Source organism: Lissotriton helveticus, chromosome 12 (assembly GCF_964261635.1).
Source record: "Lissotriton helveticus chromosome 12, aLisHel1.1, whole genome shotgun sequence".
In the NCBI taxonomy this organism is placed as follows: Eukaryota; Metazoa; Chordata; class Amphibia; order Caudata; family Salamandridae; genus Lissotriton; species Lissotriton helveticus.
Genome location: NC_136073.1, coordinates 839,219,924 through 839,241,119, shown reverse-complemented (window position 1 = coordinate 839,241,119; position 21,196 = coordinate 839,219,924). Strand labels below are relative to the sequence as shown.

The following is a 21,196-nucleotide window of genomic DNA, read 5'->3' as shown; positions in this document are numbered from 1 at the left end:
TACCTTCGGGTCTAGCTAGCGCTATATAAAACTAGCAAATAAATAAATAATTGTGTGTCATGTAGTGTTTTCACATGGGTCTGTACCAAAACTCTCAGCCTGCAGTGGCAGCCTTGAATATGTTTGAGGGGCCATTAGGGGTGGCACAATTCATGCTGCAGCCCTGAGAGACCCTCCTTTAGTGCCCTTGGTACCAGGAGTACCATTTACTAGACGCTTATGGAGAGTTCTTAAGGTATTGCCAATTGCGGGAAGCGATTGTACAGTTTTGGGAAATAAATCTGGCACCAGCGACCTGGATATCAGAAACTAAGTGCACTTCCAGGCAAAATGACATCAAATACCAGGCAAAACGTGGGAATGACCGTGTCAAAAGGGGGCACTTTCCTACAGCCTGTATGTTAATGTAACTCCTTCTGTTGCACTTTGTGCAATCTGCTGGTTACAGGTTTGAGGTCCAGCATGCCAACACAGACTTTGTCGTTTATCCTTTGTTGATGAAATAAGCACCCATGGATTGGGCAAAAGCACCACATGTAGTTTACAGCACGATGCAACAACCAAGTCTATGGCATCACGCCCTACACACAGTGTAGTTGTTTCCCATCTGCCTACGTGGGAGAAAGCTACTTTGCAACAAGTTACATCCGCATTCTAGTGTATTGAGCCTATTGTGCTTTCTTGGTGTATTGGATATTCACTTTCCTGTAAGCTGGGATGCCTTTGCTATCCTTTAAAGTGCAGGGGGCCACCTCTGTATTGTCGGGCCCCTACTAGGCTCTTCATGGTGCCTGCAGTCAAATTTTGTAAAGTGTCAAACACAGTCCAGCATCTTAGCTTTCCAAGGCATTGGCTACTTTTTGCCTTGGACTGCCGCTCATCCTTTTGCTGGGTGGAGCGCACCGGGCGAGAAAGATCTGCAGTGAATTGTTTTTGTGCAACTGCCCGTCTGGTGCACAGGTATTGGTCATTCAGGACAAGGAGCCTAGTTGAAACTGAAATGATTGGCCTATGAGCTGGCCTACTTGAAGATGTGTGTTTAGGGAGTGCAACCTTCTCGCGCTTTGTGTAATGCGATGGGTGATTGTGTTGTTATGGTTCTGTTTCTCACCAATTCTGCGGCGTCTGTCCAAGCAGTTGTGCTCATCTTTGGCAGAAATGCTAAACTCGCAACTCCTGGTGAATCTACAAGTATTCATCTGTTCTCCATGTGGTAGCGTCATTCGAATATTTCCTGTGCTCACATTATTACTAGCATTGTATTTCTCAGATGCTGGCAGTATTGTAGTTAAATCTTTATTCTTCCTTGCAGTGAACTACTTGCAAACACCAACTCTGCTTCATTTATGTGGAACCGGCTGTACTATTCAAATCGTGCTTCCAGTTTGCAAGTTTCATATAGGCATAAAACTACTTTTAATTAGCAGACATCACCTCATTTTAATGTTACACGCTTCACATTTTCTAATATCAGCAAAGTTTGCTATGGAATTAGTTGTCACTGTTGAAGCTGGTCTTCTGTCTAGCAGAGATAGATCTTTGCTTTGCCAAATAGGAAGAATTTGGTATCCGCCCTCGGTTTTGTCCTTCATGCCAAGTTCTTTTATCCTCCATCATATGAGCATCCAGGGCGTGGATAAAGTAGATGTTTAGTCAACATTGTTAGTCATGGCCAATTCCACTATCTAGAATAAGAAAAAAGGTTCCTTTTCTGAATTGTAAACACTGAAAATACATTTTAATTAGCATATCACCATGTTACTAGGTCTGATCAAAGTAGGTCGTTTATTTGCTTTACAAGTTTAAGTGTCAACAGTGCTTCTCTCATGCCCTTGCCTATCTGTGACATGCACAGAATGGGGTTAAGTGACATAAATGGTATGTTCTTCAAGTGCTCTGGAATTTAACTGCGTTCTTTCTCTCTCAATTTCTAGGATAAACATCATGATGCTGCTAACGAAATCATTGAAACTATTCGGTGAGTGTATATTTCTCTGTGCTGTGCTGCCAGACAGAAACTGTGTCCACTTTTTTGCCCTTTGTGTGTTAAAAAACTGTAGTTGTTATGACAAAAATCAAACTGCTGTGTTAGACTTCAAAGTGTGGCGCAACAAATAATATCTTCGTTATTGAGTGTTAGCAGCCTGTCCAGCTTTTTGGGACTCGAGGGATTCTTAAAACACAACTGTTGGCTTAAGAGGAGAGTAGAATAGGTCCTTTAAATAAATTTGTTTGAGAGATGCCTCTCCTTGGCTGACAAAGGGCTCTTCAAAGTGACTGTCTCTAAAAATAATTGAAGTGGGGTTTTTCCAAAACCGATCCATGCCACGGCTTTGCTCGTGCCTTGATTTGTTAGTAAAGTTCCTTGTTAAATGGATTTTTTGGAAGGCTCTGTGTTTGGTTCATAGGGATCTCATTTTACATGTTACATTCAATTTATTTCTCTGTCTGAGTTTCTGAAGATTGTGACCTGATCACATCAGCTAGATTAGTTCTGTTGGCCCATGTTAGAACTGAGTTTAATACTACAAACCCTTCTTGGCTTCCTGATCAAAAGGGGACTGTTAATATTGTTGCGCCCGAATTGAGGTTACAAGTTGTGCTTGTATGTCATGGAGAACTGACACATTAATTTGCACTTTTTGTACCAGGTAAAATCTGGTGAAAATTTGCCAGAGAGAAATTGCAGTAGACTGAGTTTTGTAGCTTTAGAACAGGGCAAAAATTGTGGTTTTCTGAAGTTATTCTCTATTACGACCCACAACCTGGAACGGAGACGCAATACTGCACTAGGATAAAATCAAAACAGGAGTTTTCTGTTTCCTTGAGCAGTACTACCATATGGAATTCCCCAAAGCTCACAAACTCTACACCCCCTCTCAAACTTTCTCATATCCTTCTGCTCGAGGACCACCCCTCTGCAGGAGAGTCTGTTTACCCTGTTTCAATTCATCAAAGATATTGGATTGTACACCTCTTGCCTTGTCTTCACCTTGGAAGTGCACACTTTATTTTTTTAACATGTATATTATTGTTCGAATCCTAGTATAGATTTCCTGTATTGCAGCACGCGTTTGCACGTTTACAATGCTATCATCCCATCTCCTCCAATAGATTGCACTTCATTGCAACTCAAAAGTCAACAACTCCCAAGGTAAATTTACGCCAACATGGAAAACCAATTGAAAGCCGTAGTGTTAACCGGACTGGAAGTGTCTGCTTCAGATCTCATTTAGTTTCCCTTGTGGCATGTTTAAGTCTTTCGTCAAAGAGCGGGGTAATAGAGTAGCTGATCTGGTGCAGAAGGGATTCTCCAGATGGTTTACATACCATGAAGCTGTCCACCTGGAAATAACAGATTTCCAAGAAGAGTTTGAGTAAAGCATGCAGCGAAGACTATAAGTGCACTCTGAATTCATGCTCCCCAAAAGACTACATTTGCATGAGTACTGCAATAAAGGATCATCTGACATCAAACGGAATGCCACCAAGTTCTCACATTTCATTGTGAAGTGTAAGAAGAACAGTAGTTACTTACCTGAAATCTGTAGTTCTCCAGTATTGGTGTCTTTCATAGATTCACATGCCTGAATCATTCCCCGTCGTCGGAGTGGAAGTCCAACGGTATATAAAAAAGCAATAATATGTAATAATAACCAATACGCCTTAGTAATGAACAACCCGGAAGTAAAGTAGCCCTAAGCTACAAGAGCAAAAAGTTCCACACTCATGACTATTCTAGTCATTTTGTATAGTCCAAACTGCAGCCAATCAGGCGACAGCACCCACCAGAATGTTCTCCCCAGAGGCTCAGGCTCTCAGATTTTCTCACACAGGAGTGAAGCCAACATAATCGCCTAAGGAGCCTCTGAGGGGAGGTGGGCGGGTGCATGTGAATCTATGAAAGACACCAATACTGGAGAACCACAGATTACAGGTAAGTAACTATTGTTCTTCTCCAGTATTGGGGTGTCTTTCATAGATTCACATGCCTGAATCAGAGTAGATAACAGGACAAACCATAATGCTCGTTAGATGCGCTTTGTATCACAGTATATATGGAAACATGCACCTCAATGCAGCATGAGCAGAATCTCAAACGTATATAAATACAATAGTGCTGACAAATGCATACTGGGCAAAAGGGAATAACATGTAAGAATAGGCGTCTAAAAAGAGCATAGTGGAGGAGGGAGAACATAGGCTCACCTTATTTGAAAAGATTGCGGAGAACTGCTCGTCCCACTGAAGTATCTGCATCACTTGCAGCATCCAAACAGTTGTGTTTGGTAAACGTGTGCCTGCTGGACCAAGTTGCCGCTCTGCAGATCTGATGAAGAGGCACACCAGCAAAGAGAGCGGTGGAAGAAGAGACAGCTCTTGTAGAATGTGCTCTTGGCATAGAGGCCTTCCCGCCTGTTGATGACACAGACTAATCGTTGAGGACATCCAACGGGCTATAGTCTGTTTGGATACAGCGTAACCTTGACGGTAGCCTTCCATATGCTACGAATAGCTGATCTGTTTTCCGCATTGTTGCAGTCCGTTGGAGATAGAACTTGAGACATCTCCTGATGTCGAGGGAATGCAAAGTTATTTCTGCCGCTGTTTGCGGATTTGGAAAAAATGTCTTTACTTTGGAATTACTGGTTCATTAAGATGAAAGTCTGAAGGAACCTTAGGCATGAAGCTTGGATTGGTACGAAGCACCACTGAATTTGAAGTGAATTGTAAAAAAGGAGACTCAATCGTGAACGCCTGAATGTCGCTGACCCTTCTTGCTGACGTCAGCGCTAAAAGTAGAGAAACCTTCCACGAAAGGAACTTGAGATCTACTTTATGAATAGGTTCAAAGGCGTGACGCATGAGCTGAGCGGGCACCACATTTAAATACAGGATGGAGGTGGACGTCTAATAAGAGGAAACATTCGGAAGAGTCCTCTAAAAAATTGCTAAATTATTCTAGCAGAATAAAGAGAGTTAGAGCCATCCTGAGGGAACCTTGATATGGCTGCCAAGAATACTTTCAACGTGGAACGAGATAAACCCGATCTAGCCAAATGTTCTGGCTGGGCATGAATTGGATGTAAATTGACAGAGTGACACCAGGCACAGAATCTCTTCCATTTGAGTTTGTATGTCTTAATTGTGGCAGGTGCTCTAGCATTGGCTAAAACCTCTTGACAATCCGCAGGTATATGTAAATGTGCAAACTCAATGTGTTGAGGAGCCAAGCTGCTAATTTCGAGGAGGCTGGATCCGGGTGACACACTTGACCCCCTTGGATTGTCAGAAAGTTTGGTATTGGTGGAAACAGAATGGGATCGCACTTCAAAAGGAGGAGAAGTTCGGTGAACCAGTATTGGCGAGGCCATCTGGGAGCAATGAGGATGAGGCGACACGGCTGTCTCTTCATTTTGAGGATGACTCTGGGAACCAACAGAATTGGAGGAAAGGCGTATGCATATATCTGAGACCAGTTCATCGAAAGCGCATCTCTGCATGAGTCCTTGTGGGGAAGCCAGCTTGCAAAGTGTGGGCATTTGCGGTTCTGAATTGTTGCAAACAGGTCCAGATCGGGGTGACCCCACTCCCGAAAGACTCGGTCCAGCGTCAGTTGATGGATCTCCCATTTGTGATTGGATATTGCAGATCTGCTGAGAGAATCCGCTAGTACATTGGAATTCCCCGGAACATGAACCGCTGAAAGATTTATCTTGTGATCCAGAGCCCAATCCCAAATCTCCTGGGCCTGCTGGGAGAGAAGGGCCGGTTTTGTACCGCCCTGTTTGTTTAAGTAATTGTAACGAGGTGAGACTAAGCGGAAACGAGGAGTGGTGGAAACCCGGAACTGACCACGTAATGCCTCCTTTATTGCAGACGGACCCCTGGGATCCAAGACAGGACGGACTTGAGGAAGAGGAACACGGCGCCTTTAATTGGGCGTTCACTGAGGAGGAGAACACTCCTTCTGTAAACGTCAGCAACGCCGGATTGGATAAACCACAGGAAGTGTTGTTTGTGGCGTGTGACATCACCCCGGAGGAGAAGGCGAGGAGCGGCGTTGGGGAGCGGGTTGGAGTTTTCAGCGAAGGAGTACGAAGGATTCCCGAAGAACATCCAGGAGGAAGTGGAGGAGAAGAGTCCCACGGAGAGCCAGGAGGCCAACGACCCCGTGAGCCGCCGTGCCACGCTCCCGAGGGAGGAGTGTGGCTGTCCCAGGTACGGCGGCGTATGGCGGCTTGGGTGGGAAGCAAGCGTGTGTGAATAGCGTAAATAGCCCCATGTTCATTCTCCCTCGTTTTTCCCTTCCTATCGTTTCCATTACCCCGCGTTTGTTCCTCACTGTCTGTAAACCCGACTCACACCACTGACTTCAGCTAGATGCACGTTGTCACCGGTGATCCCCAGTCTCACTACACCCGGCCCGAGGTGCAATCCCCCAGACGACATTGGAACTAACGGCACCCTCTCTGTTGGTCTTCTTTTGCATGGGAAACCGGAGCCCGGGAAGTCGCCTTACAGACCAGACCTTGAAGCGAATAACTACAAGCAGGAAACAAACAGATCGCCAAAACGGATCCAAGTCAATTTGCCAAGGAAAGACTTACGTTCAGAACCAGGAGGACTTTGATATTAAAGTCAAAACGTGTGATTCCAATAAAACCATCTTTACCTCGACAATCTGGTGTATCTCTCATCCCTGATCCACAAGCCCGGTCCACAGTAATGCATACTTTTTGTATTGTCTGTCCGAATTAGAACCGAGGATCCTTGAATGACTGTTCGAAAGGATTTCAAGGCCAAGAAAATGGCTCGCAGCTCTAGGAGATTCATGTGCCACTTCCTTTGTTGCACATTCCACTTTCCGTTGACCGTCATTCCCTGAAGGTGCGCACCCCATCCTTCGAGGGAAGCATCCGTGGTGATGGTAACATTTGGCACTTCCGCCAGGAATGCACATCCCTCTTGCTAATTTTTCCTTTGAGTCCACCATTGAAAGACTTCTCTCATACGAGGAGTTATGCGGATAATGTCATCGAACGACCCCAAAACCTACAACCATTGGAGGTCGAGTTCCTCTTGTAAAGGTCTCATTCTGAGACGACAGTTGGGAACCAGAGGGATGCAGGATGAGATCATCCCAGGGAAAGATTTGAACATCCGAACGGAAACGTACTCTTTTTGTTGCAATAGGCGAGCCATCTTGCAGATCTTGTGTTTTCTTTCTTTTGAGACGAATGCCTGAGCAAGATGGGTGTCCAGTGTGGCTCTCAAGAAAGACTTTCTTTGAGACGGAATGAGATGGGATTTTTCTAAGTTTATGGAGAGACCCAGAGACTGGAACTGAGACAGGCACCTTTGAACATGTGCGCTTGCTTCTGTGAAAGAACTGGCCTTGATAAGGCAATTGTCCAAGTATGGGAAGATGTGAATGCCCTCTAAGCGAAGATGTGCTGCCACCGCTATAACCTTCGTGAAAACACGGGGCACTGAACGAAGTCCAAAGGGGAGAACTTTGAACTGAAAATCCCTGGCAGCCACTCTGAATCATAAGGATTTTCTGTGCTTGGGGAGGATCAGCACATGAAAATAAGCGTCTTGAAGGTCGAGGGTGGCCATGTGATCCCTCATAGAAAGAAGCTGGAGTATTTCTTGAAGTGTTAACATTCGGAAGGTCAACTTCTTTAAGTATTTGTTGAGGGCGCGCAGGTCGAGGATGGGACGCCATTCTCACGATTTTTTTTTTCCTTATGAAGAAAAATCTTGAGTAAAAACCTGTTCCCCTTTGTAAGTAAGGAACTTTTTCGATCGCTCCCTTCTGTATCATAGATTGTATTTGGGTGAACAACTCGTTGATATGAGCTGGAGGCGGGCCCTTGGGAGGAGAATTTGGGGGAATTTTCACAAGTTCTAAATTGTGTCCTCTGGCCACTATATCCAGGACCCACTTGTCTGTATTAATTGTGGACCAGTTCGAGTAGAATCGGGATAGTTTTCCTCCAACTTTTGACTGGGGGGAGGGCAGAGATGGTGGCAGGTGGTATGTCTCACAGTTTTTTATTGGAATCTCTTCCGCGGTAGGAGGACTTCGTTCTGGACTGCGTGTAAGAGTTACCCCGCTGTCCGTAAGATTGTTGTTTGTAGGGCTGGTACCTCTGCTTTGAATGAGAGGTGTGATATGACTTTTGTTGATTGTAATTTCCTCTGTTAGATGAGGATCCACGCCCTTTTGCCCCTCGAAAGGACGACTTGCGAAAATGCAGACTGCCCAAAGATCTCGCCGTTTCAGTGTCCTTTTTAATAGCCTGTAGGGCCTCGTCAACATGCTGGCCAAAAAGAAACTCTCCATCAAAAGGCATGGCGACTATCTAGGTCTGGACTTCCTGGCAAAACGATGTGAACTTTAGACATCCCTGTCTCCTCAGCACAGCCGAACCCGCTAGCTGTCTAAAACCTGTAGATGCTTCAGTTTTCGCCGGTTCTGGTAGCATGTTGACGTAGGAGGAGATGTCGGACCACATTTGCCTGTCGTATCTCCCTAATATCGCTAGGGAGTTCGCGGCTCTTACAGTGGTTGCTGCCATCGTGGAGACCTTCTTCCCGATGGAGTTCAAACGCCTGCCATCTCTATCAGGTGGAGCCGAAATAGGTGAAGGGGGGTTCCTGGCCGGTCTTTGCGCCGCCAGAGCAACGACTGAATCAGCCTTAGGTTGCCCTATTAGGCATGCAGGAGAATTGTCTGATGCCTTGTACTTTTTATCTAAAGGGGGCAATACAGCCAGAAGGGAATTGGGTGTAGCCATCATTTTTAAACCCTCTTTCCATATGAAGTCAATGATGGGAATAGTTTTGACTTGCCGACGCAGCTGATCTTTAAAATCATAAAGAAAGTACTTGTCTTTCTTTACAGCCGAACCCGCTAGCTGTCTAAAACCTGTAGATGCTTCAGTTTTCGCCGGTTCTGGTAGCATGTCGACGTAGGAGGAGATATCGGACCACATTTGCCTGTCGTATCTCCCTAATATCGCTAGGGAGTTCGCGGCTCTTACAGTGGTTGCTGCCATCGTGGAGACCTTCTTCCCGATAGAGATGGCAGGCGTTTGAACTCCATCAGGTGGAGCCGAAATAGGTGAAGGGGGGTTCCTGGCCGGTCTTTGCGCCGCCAGAGCAACGACTGAATCAGCCTTAGGTTGCCCTATTAGGCATGCAGGAGAATTGTCTGATGCCTTGTACTTTTTATCTAAAGGAGGCAATACAGCCAGAAGGGAATTGGGTGTAGCCATCATTTTTAAACCCTCTTTCCATATGAAGTCAATGATGGGAATAGTTTTGACTTGCCGACGCAGCTGATCTTTAAAATCATAAAGAAAGTACTTGTCTTTCTTTGTTTCCATCAGGATCAGGAATCTTTTAGTCGCTCTTTCCATGAGGAGATGGAAACCGCCGATGTCTACTAAAGGCAAATTAGCCGCAGCTGGAGCCGAAGGTGACGGTGTCTGAATTTGGTAGTCATCCCACTCCCACAGACTAGATTTGTCATCCACCTCTCCTTCCTCTCTATCCTCATCCGTGGTGTTCGCTTCCTGAGAATGATGAGATGGTGTTGCAGAAGGTGGTCTTGGAGATCTGAACGTGGATGTAGAGGCCTGAGGCATCGGAGTGGATGGGAGAGATGCCGCCGACTCCGATGGAGGAAAACGACGATGGTAATCGTGTAACATGTATTGTAAATTATTAAGAAGGGCCAAAGGCATTTGTGCTGAGGGCACCGTGGTAGGAGCTTGACATACAGATTCAGAGAACTGTTCCTCCTCTGGATCCTCCTTGATATTTAATAAGCAATTCAGATGGACTAGTAGCTGTGCGGAATCTGTCGTCTAAATCTGATTGCTCTTCATCATCATCTGAATCCAACAATTGGTCAGGCAACTTAAGTGGTGATAGAGTTTGTAATGATGAACCTCGTCTCTCAAGCAGAGAAGGTGATGAAATCGGTTGGGCAAAAGATGTGGTTGATGGTGTGGAAGACCATACTTGTAGTGCTGTACACGTCGATAAAAGTGGTGTCGATGTTTTTTTCATCGACGGTGCCGTCGTCGACGCAGATGGTGTCGACGAGACAGTCAGCTTAAGTGATGGTGTAATCTTCGTCTACGATGCTTTCGACGACGAGGCATCCTTCGTCGATGATGTCTCCATCGATGAGGCAGTCTTCGTCGATGGTGGGATCTTCGTCGGCGGTGGGGTCGTCGACGTCGAGCCAATTTTCGTCGACGGGGTAGTATACGTCGACGGTGGGGTGGTTGACGTCGTGCCAGTCTTCGTCGACGGAGCACTCGTTGACGGAATCCTACTTCCTTTAGTAATCGACGATGGAGGGCATTATCTTTGTCGACGAAATAGGTCTTCCCACAACAGAGACCAGCGTCGACGGTGAAGAGGCTGACGACATTATCATCTTAGGCTTAGGAGATGAGAAGGTGACTGTCAACGTTGAAGTGGCGTCGACGATGATAATCGACGACGATGGAACCGTCGACAGCGTAGACTTCTTCTTCTGAGGAAAAACCTTCTCAGGAAGCCTCTTAGATGCCAAAGACTTTCCAGTCCTTTTAGGGGGCGATACCGATTAAGATCCAGAAGGTGAAGAACCTTTTTTTGCAGAAGGCAAGCTAGAGCCCTTGGAGGGCTGAGCTTTCCTCAACACCTTAGCCCCAGTGGAAGATAGATCATCCTCAGCCATCCTCTTTCTTGAGGATACAGATGACCCTTAAGCCACACTTCCCACTTCAGAAAGGGGGTTGTCCTGGTCTTTAATCTTCTGTAGCCACAGAAGAAGGCGTCCTTCCCTGTCTCTGAGGGTCTTTTGAGGGAAGGAAGGTCCTGCAGATTTTACACTTCTCACCTCATGATCAGGATAAAGGCAGTTGATGCACTTTTTGTGGGGATCTTCTTTAAAAAGCGGAAGCTTTGCACAGGATTCACAAGGCCTGAAGATAGATTTTTTAGTAGAAGACATCTTGGATGAAGAAATCCAGTCAGAAAAGTGAAGTACTGAGCAGAGCTCAGGGAAACTCCCTTCACACGACGTGCGGTAGAAAATCTGAGAGCCTGAGCCTCTGGGGAGAACATTCTGGTGGGTGCTGTCACCTGATTGGCTACAGTTTGGACTATACAAAATGACTAGGATAGTCCTGAGTGTGGAAGTTTTTGCTCTTGTTGCTTAGGGCTACTTTACTTCCTGGTTGTTCATTACGAAGGCTTATTGGTTATTATTGCATATTATTGCTTTTTTATGTACCGTGGGACTCCCACTCCAATGACGGGGAATGATTCAGGCATGTGAATCTATGAAAGACACCCCAATACTGGAGAATTTTAATTTATCATTTAAAATGAGGCATTGTTTAACCTACACCTAAACTTCACCTTCGTTCAGTGATAATAAAATTGCTTCTTTTCAAAGGCGGACCACGAAAATGGAAAAACAAAATGTCTGTTGTGCCATCTTTGTTCTAATCTGTTCATCACCAAAATATTGATTGCAAAGTGCCATTGGCCAAAATATTGAGGCCTAAGTATCGAGAACCAAAGTATTGGGAATCGAAGTGTGTGTGCGTGTGCGTGTGTGTGTGTGTGTGTGTGTGTGTATATGTATTATGTGTATATATATATATATATATATATATATATATAACTACAGGTTCACTAGACTTCACATATACCTAACTTGAAGGTACATATATTTTTAAGGTATGCAGCTGTAGAGTTGGGATCAGTAATTTTATACTTACTTATTATATCCAAGTACCTTCTAAATATTTTAGTCACTGATTTTTGGACCTCAGTGTTTCAGGTCTGCTGTATTTGTCTAGTAGACATTCTGACCTATCACTATTAGTCGGAAGTTACAGGCTGACTCCAATCTTGCCCTGCTTTCTCTGCTGTGGTGATTACCTTCTCAGGCATGCAGATGGCTAGTTTCAATGCTTTGTAGCGAACCCGTGCTTTCAAAGATCTGTGCATTGCAGTCCAAACTGAGGCACAATACAGGAACCTCAGATCGAGAATGGACTTACTGTTCATCACTTCCCCATTCGAAAGAACTCTCATTGAAGTCCAAACTAAGGCTCAAAGGAGGAACCGCAGGTCCAGACTGTCCTTCTGTTCATCATCCTCCTATTCAGAAGAATGCGCATTGATAGCTGCTGTTTTTCCTTTCAGACATGCAGGCTCTGGAAGACCCTTAACAGAAATAATCACCACTCGCATAGATTTAAAAAATGCAAACGAAAAAGCTAATGTGGACTGGGCTGTCCCTACAGCATGATTTGTGTGAGACACAGCATGTATCGGTTTTTAGATGTGAACTAGGATCATGTCTCTCACTCTTTCGTGCACTAGTTAAACACATTGAACAATTTGATCTCCTCGACCCGCACCAGTCAGGCTTCCGAGCAGGGCACAGTACAGAAACGGCTATGACTCACATAATTGACGACGCACTTCAAATGCTAGACCAAAACGACACCTGCCTCCTCATCCTCCTTGATCTCTCTTCAGCATTTGATACTGTTAAACATGAGAATCTACTAGAGCTTCTAAACACAAGAATGGGCTTATCTGGAACTGTTCTCAAGTGGTTCACCTCCTTTCTTCACAACAGGTCGCAGAAATTCAAGAGCAACAACATGATGTCCTCGCCAATACCCGTAACGCTAGGTGTCCCCCAAGGATCCTCTCTATCCCCAACTCTGTTCAACCTAGTCATGGAACCGCTCACTACCTTGCTACAAGCATCCAATGTACACTTTCACATGTACGCAGATGACACCCAGCTTTATCTCAAATTACAGTCCCCCAAGGACATCTTGCTCCTGAACTCAACGATCAGAAGCACCCAATCATGGCTGGCCGACAATCATCTCAAACTCAATGCCTTGAAAACAGAGTTCCTTCTGATCTCACCTCCAGCGAAGGTCTCCACCACTCAAATTTGGCTTAAAGACCTAACTGCACTCAATGTCCAACCCACCATTGTGGACTCAGCAAAATCCCTAGGCATAACACTCGACACCAATCTGAACATGCAGCAACATATCAGCAAGGCAACAAAGGGAGCAAACTTCCAGATCAACACTCTGAGGAAACTTAAACCCTACCTCCCAGCCAAAGACTTCCAAACGGCAGTACAAGCACTAGTCATCCCTCGAATAGAATACGGCAGCATCGCCCTCTGCGGACTCCCCCTAACTACAACCGCACCCCTAAGAGCCTCTCTAAACGCTGCAGCGAGACTCATCACTGGGTCAAAAAAACACTCCTATATTACTCCTGACCTGAAATCCCTGAACTGGCTGCCATTTGAAGCTAGAATACATCTGAAAATCGCCTGCATGACACACAAGGCGGTACATCTAAACTCACCCGGATACCTCGCTCAGAAACTGACAATCTCTGGAGGAACTAGAAACACCAGAGGCAAAAACAATCTTCTATTGAAACCTCGAAGATTCCGGAAGGAAAAAACATATAAGCGCTCCTTCTCGGGAATGGCGCCTAGGATCTGGAACTCTCTCCCGACCGAAACCAGGCTTACCTCGTCCACCACACTCTTTAAAAATGAAGTAAAAGCTATCCTCATGGCTAAATACACCTGAACTACTATCTTGATCACTGTTAGTACTCTGCACCGAGCTATACTACATGTTTGACCCTTTTGATTATTTGTATTTAACTGTCTATTACTCACATGTTTAGCTTTGTAACCACCTAGTTGTACTACTTTGTACTCATGTTGGACTTAGTCGCCACCAATTTGTACTCATGGACCTATTGATTTATCTGTTTAACCATGCTCCCTCATGTACTTCTCTTTGTAAAGCGCTCTGATATCTGCAAGGATCTTGTCCGCGCTATATAAAACTTTCAAAATAAATAAATAAATAAATAAATAAATAAATAAATAAACTAATGCAATTTGGTGTGCCTTCAGTGACATGATTGCAGCACACGTAACCGCCTCATGCAAGCAACTAAATCTTATTACTTGCAAACTAAAAACTCTACCATCAGTCGTCCAAACGTGTGTAACACAAAAACGACCTACTGGACGATTGTGAACGTTTTTGGCCGACTCCTCCGAGGTATGAAAACACTCTCCAAACCCTCTTAGTAATAGTAATAATTTGGTTTAATTTCTGATCAGATCTCTGTCCTCTTGACAAGTTGTGGGCTAATGCACTTTTAGAGAACAGAATTCGAGAATGCAGTACTTTGATTTATTCTGAGTGCAGAGTGTTGAAATAACCTTCTTGTAAAACCACACCGGCTGATTGGGAGCACAGTCAGCCGCACGTACTGGTGACCCATTTCATTTGCCATCTGCTGCTCTTGTGCTTATGTCCGGGGATGCACAGATGTATATCAGCTTGCTGTTGTTGATGGGATGATTCCTGCACAAACAGCTGTGTTAAATGAGTGTCTCATGGCAAACCTGAAATGAATTTGTCTCTTCTTGGGCATATCTTCTCCCGCAGTCTGGCTACCGCTTTGTCTGTGCAGTTATAAGGCCATCTGCCTGTGGAAAACAGGAAGAGTGTTTGGATTGTGGTGCCTAAAATGATCTCCTTCCCTTTGGTAGAGGTGAATTGGGTCAGAGCTGGGACTGTCATGCACTGGGTGATGCTCTGCGGTTGAGGCAGGAGAGGTGGTGTTGGTTTGTGTGTTATATCACCTACGTGAGCATCGCTTGATGTACCCCCAACATGAATCGTTGGTGTTAGATACTGGGTTTATTTTTGATCTCGCTGCCCATCTGTTGGGGAGAGGGGTTGGCCTAACGGCTAAGGCGCTCGACCTCGGACCTGGGGAACTTGGTTCGAGTCTCTGTAACGACGCCAAAAACCCCCTGTGATTCTGGGCAAATCACTTAATCTCCCCGTGCCTAAAATGAAAGTGTGTACTCATGTAACGTAACTGGTGCTATGTAAAGCGCTCTGATAACTGATTCGGTTCGGTTCTAGTTCGCGCTATATAAAACTCTGCAAAAAAAAAACTGTTGAGTTAAAAAATAATAATAATAATAATAATTATAATAATTTAGACCGCACCGGTTTTCTAGCTTCTCTTTGTCGGATTTTTAGCGTCAAGACTGAATCGCACGCTGTTTCCAGTGTTGTGCTATCTTCATACAGGTGCTCCATCTACTCATGCATGCAACTGTTCATTCTGCTCTTTCACCCAGTGGATGACCGCTCTTTCCCTCTGGGTCCCCTACAATTACTGGTCCCCATCGCATGTTGCCACTTGTTCTTTCTGAAGAGCACGCTGGCCTTGGTTCTGAAGTGCTGTATTAATCAAATAAGTGAACGAATTGTTCCCTCAAGATGGGAGGCGGTGACCTCCTGGTAGTACTTTTTTTTCTGCTCAGTGACTACAAGATGGTTAATGTCCAAGATCACTGATTTTACTGAGCACCGTGCAGCATGGACACTCGACTCACTTATGCTTGGTAGCTCGTGCTTATTCATTATGATAGTTATTATTTGGTAGCTTTTAAGCTTTTTATTGAAGTTTTTTTCTGGAGTATCTATAGTGCTTTTAAAAAAAACAAAAAAAAATTTCAAATCCAAAAGGTTATATCTGGTTTTGTTTGAGTTTTGTGTCCACAGGGCATTGTCAATCCATCAGCATTTGTTTAGCACTGCACTGTCGCCCCTAGGGGTATCTGAGCTCTGCGGGTGCCATGTCTCGGGAGGGGGGGCTGTTTGGAGGCAGAGGGGTAGATGAAAGTTGAGTCGATGATTGATTTAAGACTGTCCTTGATTGTGTAGAGCTTTGTAGGCATGCAAAAGGATCTTGAACTGGCATCTCTTCTGGATAGGGAGTCAGTGGAGGTTTGAGGTGTGGCGTGATGTGGGTCCATTTGGGGAGGTTCAGGATGAATTGGGCTGCAGTGTTCTGTATGGTCTGAAGTCTTCTGAGGAGCTGGGAGGAAATTCTGGCATAGAGAGCGTTGCCGTAGTCGAGGCGGCTGGTGACAAGGACCTTTAGTGATGGTCTTTTTGGTGTTGTTATAGATCCATCTTAAGATTCTGCATAGCATGCGAAGTGTGTGGAAGCCGGAGGAGGCTACTACTATGACTTGTCGTTTGATGGTCAGTTTGCCGTCGCAGAAGATGCCCTGGTTGCGTGCGTGGTTTGTTGGTGTGGGTGTTGGTCCGAGTTCTGTTGGCCAGTAGCTGTGATCCCATACAGAGGTGTCCTTCCCCAAAGATCAGTACTTCTGTTTTGTAGAAGTTGGGTTTGAGGTAGTTGTCTCATCTCTATGTTGGTCATGGCGTTGCAGAAGTTGGTTTTGGCGTTGGAGGGGTCCTCGGTGGGTGAGCGGATTAGTTGAGTATCTTCTGTGTAGGAGATAATGTCGAGCCTGGAATCTGACCACGTCACGCAGAAGTTGAACAGGGTGGGGCTGAGGGATGATCCGTGGGGTACACCGCATATGATGCCGTGGGGTGCAGAGGTGAAGGGAGGCAGTCTGATGCTCTGTGTGCGTCCTGTAAGAAACGAAGCGATCCACTTGAGTGGGTTTGCTGTATTAGATATTGTGGAGTCCCTGTCAGTGAGGTCGTCACTGCAGCTACTGATCCTACCAGCGCTCTGTGTGATCATCGCAACCAGAAATCTCACACGTCATAACATCCATACATAAAGTGCAGTACACTATGTTTCAGAGCTTAAAGAGGGTCACTGCATATACATTTATGATTGGATAATTAGATGGGTCTTAATGAAACGTTGCCTTGATAGTTGCTTTCAGCTGTAAGATTGATCAGGGCTGGTATTGGTTTGTAGAATAGGACAACCAAGGCTAATTGTTTCTTGTGCTCCACAGATGGGTGTGCGAAGAAATTCCCGATCTCAAACTGGCGATGGAAAACTACGTGCTGATCGACTATGACACAAAATGGTAAGAATGGCTGCTGATTGTGTCTGCAATGCTTGCTCCCTTCTCCCTGCGCGCGTGGGTTGCAGCTCCTAGAAAGGCTTCTTCTGTAATTGGTTATTTTTAGATGTGTTGCAATGTGAGCTGGAGTTTCCTTTGCGCTGTCTTTAGCTCTCACAAAGGTATTTTGGTCATAAGCGGAAAAGCTGGCAGAGGCTGCCTGAGGAACGACATGATTGCGTACCTCTCCCAGCAGAGCGGTTGGCCAGGGAAGGATTTCATTATTCACACCAGAGCAATGTGTGGAATCTGCAGTACTGGGCTGAAGCCAGCATTGGAGTGTGTCACTACTGCAACGTCTGCAGCTTCATTCTTCACACCAGAGCAATGCATGGGATCTGCAGTACTGGGCTGGAGCCGGCATTGGGGTGTGTAACTACGCAAGGTTTGCCGCTTCTGGAACGACAAAAGTTCCACCTCTCCTCCGAGGACAAGGGATGGTCCACCAGGCTTGAGCCAAAGGCAGGCCTTGGTTGGATAGGCTTTTTTTCATACACAAAATTGATCAAATTTACAGTGAATGCAAATAAGTCTATGTAAAATTAAAAGGAACCAAAAGTGGTGTTGTGGGGTCAGGATGGTGTGTGTTTATAGAGGAACCTTACAACAAAATGCTATATGGAATGATGTTAAATGTAGATCGAGGAGGGCTTTTTCCCTTCCAGATTTTAGGAAGAACCCCACACTACATATCAGTTTTGTGTTGATCAATTGTATTGAAATACGTATTTCATGGATATCCTGAAAGTCTGCTCCACGTCTGAACTACTCAGTCTCCCTTGATTCTTCCTTGCAGTCTCCCTTGATTCTTCCTTGTCTGTTGTGAAGATTACCCGCTGCATACCATAATGGTGAACTGTTCGTTGACACTCAATGTCTTGGAGGTCCGTCACTCTCTTGCATAAACTAATATTTTGCCTGTTTCTTTAGCCTTTCATCTTTATTTCCACTTCCCTCAGTAGAATCTCATCTCCAAGTGCTTATGGAGGGCTTCACTGATAATCTAATGCCAGAGACTTGCAAACAATTCATCTCGCTGCTGATCTTTCTTTCATTGTTTCTTTTAATCTCACCTGCAGGCAGGTTTTCTCGGTCTGTTGGCTAAAGATCTATTGTTTTCAGTGGTCTTTGTGCCATCCGATTGCATATTATTATTTTGTTTTCTTGTCCGACTAATTTCTTGCTTCCTATTTGTGGCTTTCCTTCTTCTCACGTTTGTCCCTCTTATTGAGCATAGGCTTTTCCCCATCCTTTTGATTGGGTGACGTGTATCCTTCCACTGCTTACATTCGGGGAGCTAGTATTTTATTTTGCTTTAGATCGCTCAATGGAACAATCATGTTTCTCCTGTGTGCTACCAATGGCCTCTTGGTGTTGCGCCCTATCCTTCCCCGCTTGACTTCCCCCTTGCCTTTCTTCCCGCCTCATGGTGGCTGCTGCTTGCTTTTGCCAATGCTTGGTGCTTTTATCCTGTTTTGGCCTCGGCAAAGCCAATAGTGGCGACCAACCAAGCTAAAAATATAGAAAACCATTAAAAACATTGCTTTCTATACTTTCAAGGTTGCGTTACTGTTTAATGCTTACAATGTGTTTTATTTAGGAATTATTAGATTAACATTTGCTTAAACCCAAAGGTTGTGGCCATAGATTTTGGGGAAAGCATTTTTATTTTTTATTTTTTACTTGGGTGATTGGCTATTTCATTGGTGGGCATGTCGTTAATGAGGGCAAACGCTTGATGTATAAATGCCACAGAGCCATGATGACCCATTACTGTCCTACCTGGACTGTGTTGCATGCATGAAAGGAGTTTCTTGAATGTTTTCTGTTGGCTGTTTGGTCTGGTGTGCGCATTATCTGGTTGCACCTTTGATGTTCTGTGCCCAGCTATACCCGACAGTTAGACATATCTGAACTGTGCAGGTGTATTTATGCTATTTAATGTATGTTTTTTGTGTTGGTTTGTGAGTGGTTTGTGCTATTTTGAGTATAGTTGATACCCATCCTTAAGGCGCGTCGGGAACGTCATGTAGGATTTCTGCTGTGGTGGTGTTTTTAGTTGGGTGTGCAGTAGAGCAGTACATGGATACTCCGCTATGTGCTATGTTCGTGTTGGATTTCTTCACTGTGTTCTGTCTCGCTTGTCCCGTTGTGTGTTGGTTTGGAGTTGAGTGTTGTTGTGGCATTATACCAGACTTCTAGATGGCGTGTCTCTACTTTGTCTAAAAGCGGTACAAAAGGGGGTGGTGATGGAATGCACATAAATTGTTTCGTCCTGCACGTGAATTGTTGTGTCCAAAATGATATGCTGTAACATCCCGTGGGACAGTGCACAAAATATAGACCTAAGAGTCACAGGTGCAAATAGCACACCGGAAGATGCTGTGACTTGCGCAACTTGGAAAGTGAGTTTTTGTTGAGCGTGTGCAATGTTAAGCAAAGAGCTCCGTGCTCTTTGAATACTTTCCCAATCCCTAGTCCCAAGTGATTAGTTTACCCCCCTTCTTTTCCCTTCCTATATGCAGTTAAGCGGTAGTTCACAGCATCCTGTTTCCTCTTTTTTCGTAACAGCAAAGGGAACGACTCAGTCAGCTCTTGCTTTTTTTCTGTTTTTTGTTGTTGTTAAATTGTGGTTTTGATTTAAAAAAAAAAAACACATCTTCAGAAAAGCCCTAAGCCTGTTTTTGTTGTTTTATTTGTGTGGACAAAAGTTCCCAAGGATATTTTGTGTAATCTCTCAGCCAGCCAGACAACCACAAACTATCTGATTGCTAATCTCCCAAGACTTCTGTAAAATGCAGTGACTTGTGTGAGGCAGCATGGACAGGAAATCTGTCTGGGACAACATCACAGGAAATCTTCTAATGCAGGTCGCTCTCTGCTCCTCACAAGAGTGAATGGTGTCAACATGTAGTTAGTTACTCTATGTGCACATTTCCTTTACAAGGAGGGAAAGGTTTGTTTCCGAGTTCAGACGTTTGCTGCTTCTGATTATAGCACGAAAGCAGGATGTGTTCTCAGGTGGCTTCAGATGCTACCGATTAAGAATTCTGGTTGTGGGCACAATATCCCAACTGTTGTCATGCAGAAATAAAGAAGCTCTATAACTACATCCTCACTCTTTTAGAAAAATGCTGAAAAAGCTTTGTTGCTGTCCGGCTTGGGGGTCAAACGCCTTAAAAACAGCATGTCAAATGTACCCATTTTTTTCCTCTTTTACTTCTACTAGACAACAGAACATTCACGAGCGAACCGTCGCTGACTCAACAGGCTCTGTGTTGGGGCTTTGTCATGCTCACAGTGGTAGGAGAGCAGGACTGACTAGGTTTGACTTCAGTCAGCATTTATCTAGGATTGTCCTGTTTGTTAGGCACGATGGCGCTAATCTGTTCATTTAGTATGCCATGTACACTACTTTGTGCAGCTCTGAAATGTGTATTTCCAGCAATATATTTTCAAAAGCATGTTAGTGCCTTGGGACTTGTGACTATCCCCATGAATGCTTTGTGCTTCAAGGCTGCACCAAGAATTAGGGCAGATTGCCACGACTTGTATCCTGAATGCTGCTATTGAAAGGCTGTGATAGGCTGTCTTCAGTTGTTTGTCTCAGGGAACAACCTGGGAACATTGGCTATTACAGTCCTCCATTATTTGCCTACTTTATTCATCCCAGTGAGTGTTGCTGCCTGTAAACCATTGACGGTGTCCCAAAAAATGCCCATATATGAGCTGGTTACAGTGGAGCCCAACCATGTTGTTAATCCTTGTTTTGCTTTGGTACAAAGTGTGAAAAATGGGCTTCATTTCTGTGCATCTTTTATAGTTTCTAAAAAGTGATCTTGTTTTCTCACAGCTTTGAGAGCATGCAGAGACTCTGCGACAAGTACAATCGTGCCATCGACAGCATTCACCAGCTGGTAAGACATTTCTTTCCTCATGCCACATTTCTAGTACTTGGACAACTCCAAGGGCTTTAGCGTCTGTGCAGTGACATTTTGTAATAAAGCAAATAATAGAAATCGCCCATTTTTTTTCTCGGAATGTTTTTCAATCTTTTGATTAAATGCTTTAAATTCAATTGATTTTGGCTTTAGGATGCTCTTAAGACCAGGTGATAATGCTTTTTCTTGGACATGTTGGCATTGTAACACCAGATGAATTACATTCAAGGTGTACAGTCCTAAC

At 44.6% G+C, this 21,196-nt stretch overlaps 1 protein-coding gene across 2 annotated transcripts in view; it reads left to right on the top strand.

The window, feature by feature from the left end:
* Positions 1 to 21,196, top strand: part of DOT1L (DOT1 like histone lysine methyltransferase) — a 235,074-nt gene that overhangs the window by 46,387 nt on the left and 167,491 nt on the right. For both annotated transcript variants that reach the window (XM_078671100.1, XM_078671099.1), the window contains exons 2-4: positions 1,935 to 1,978; positions 16,901 to 16,975; positions 20,865 to 20,928. In XM_078671100.1, the coding sequence (XP_078527226.1) occupies positions 1,935 to 1,978; positions 16,901 to 16,975; positions 20,865 to 20,928 (183 nt within the window). The remainder of the gene's footprint in view (positions 1 to 1,934; positions 1,979 to 16,900; positions 16,976 to 20,864; positions 20,929 to 21,196) is intronic.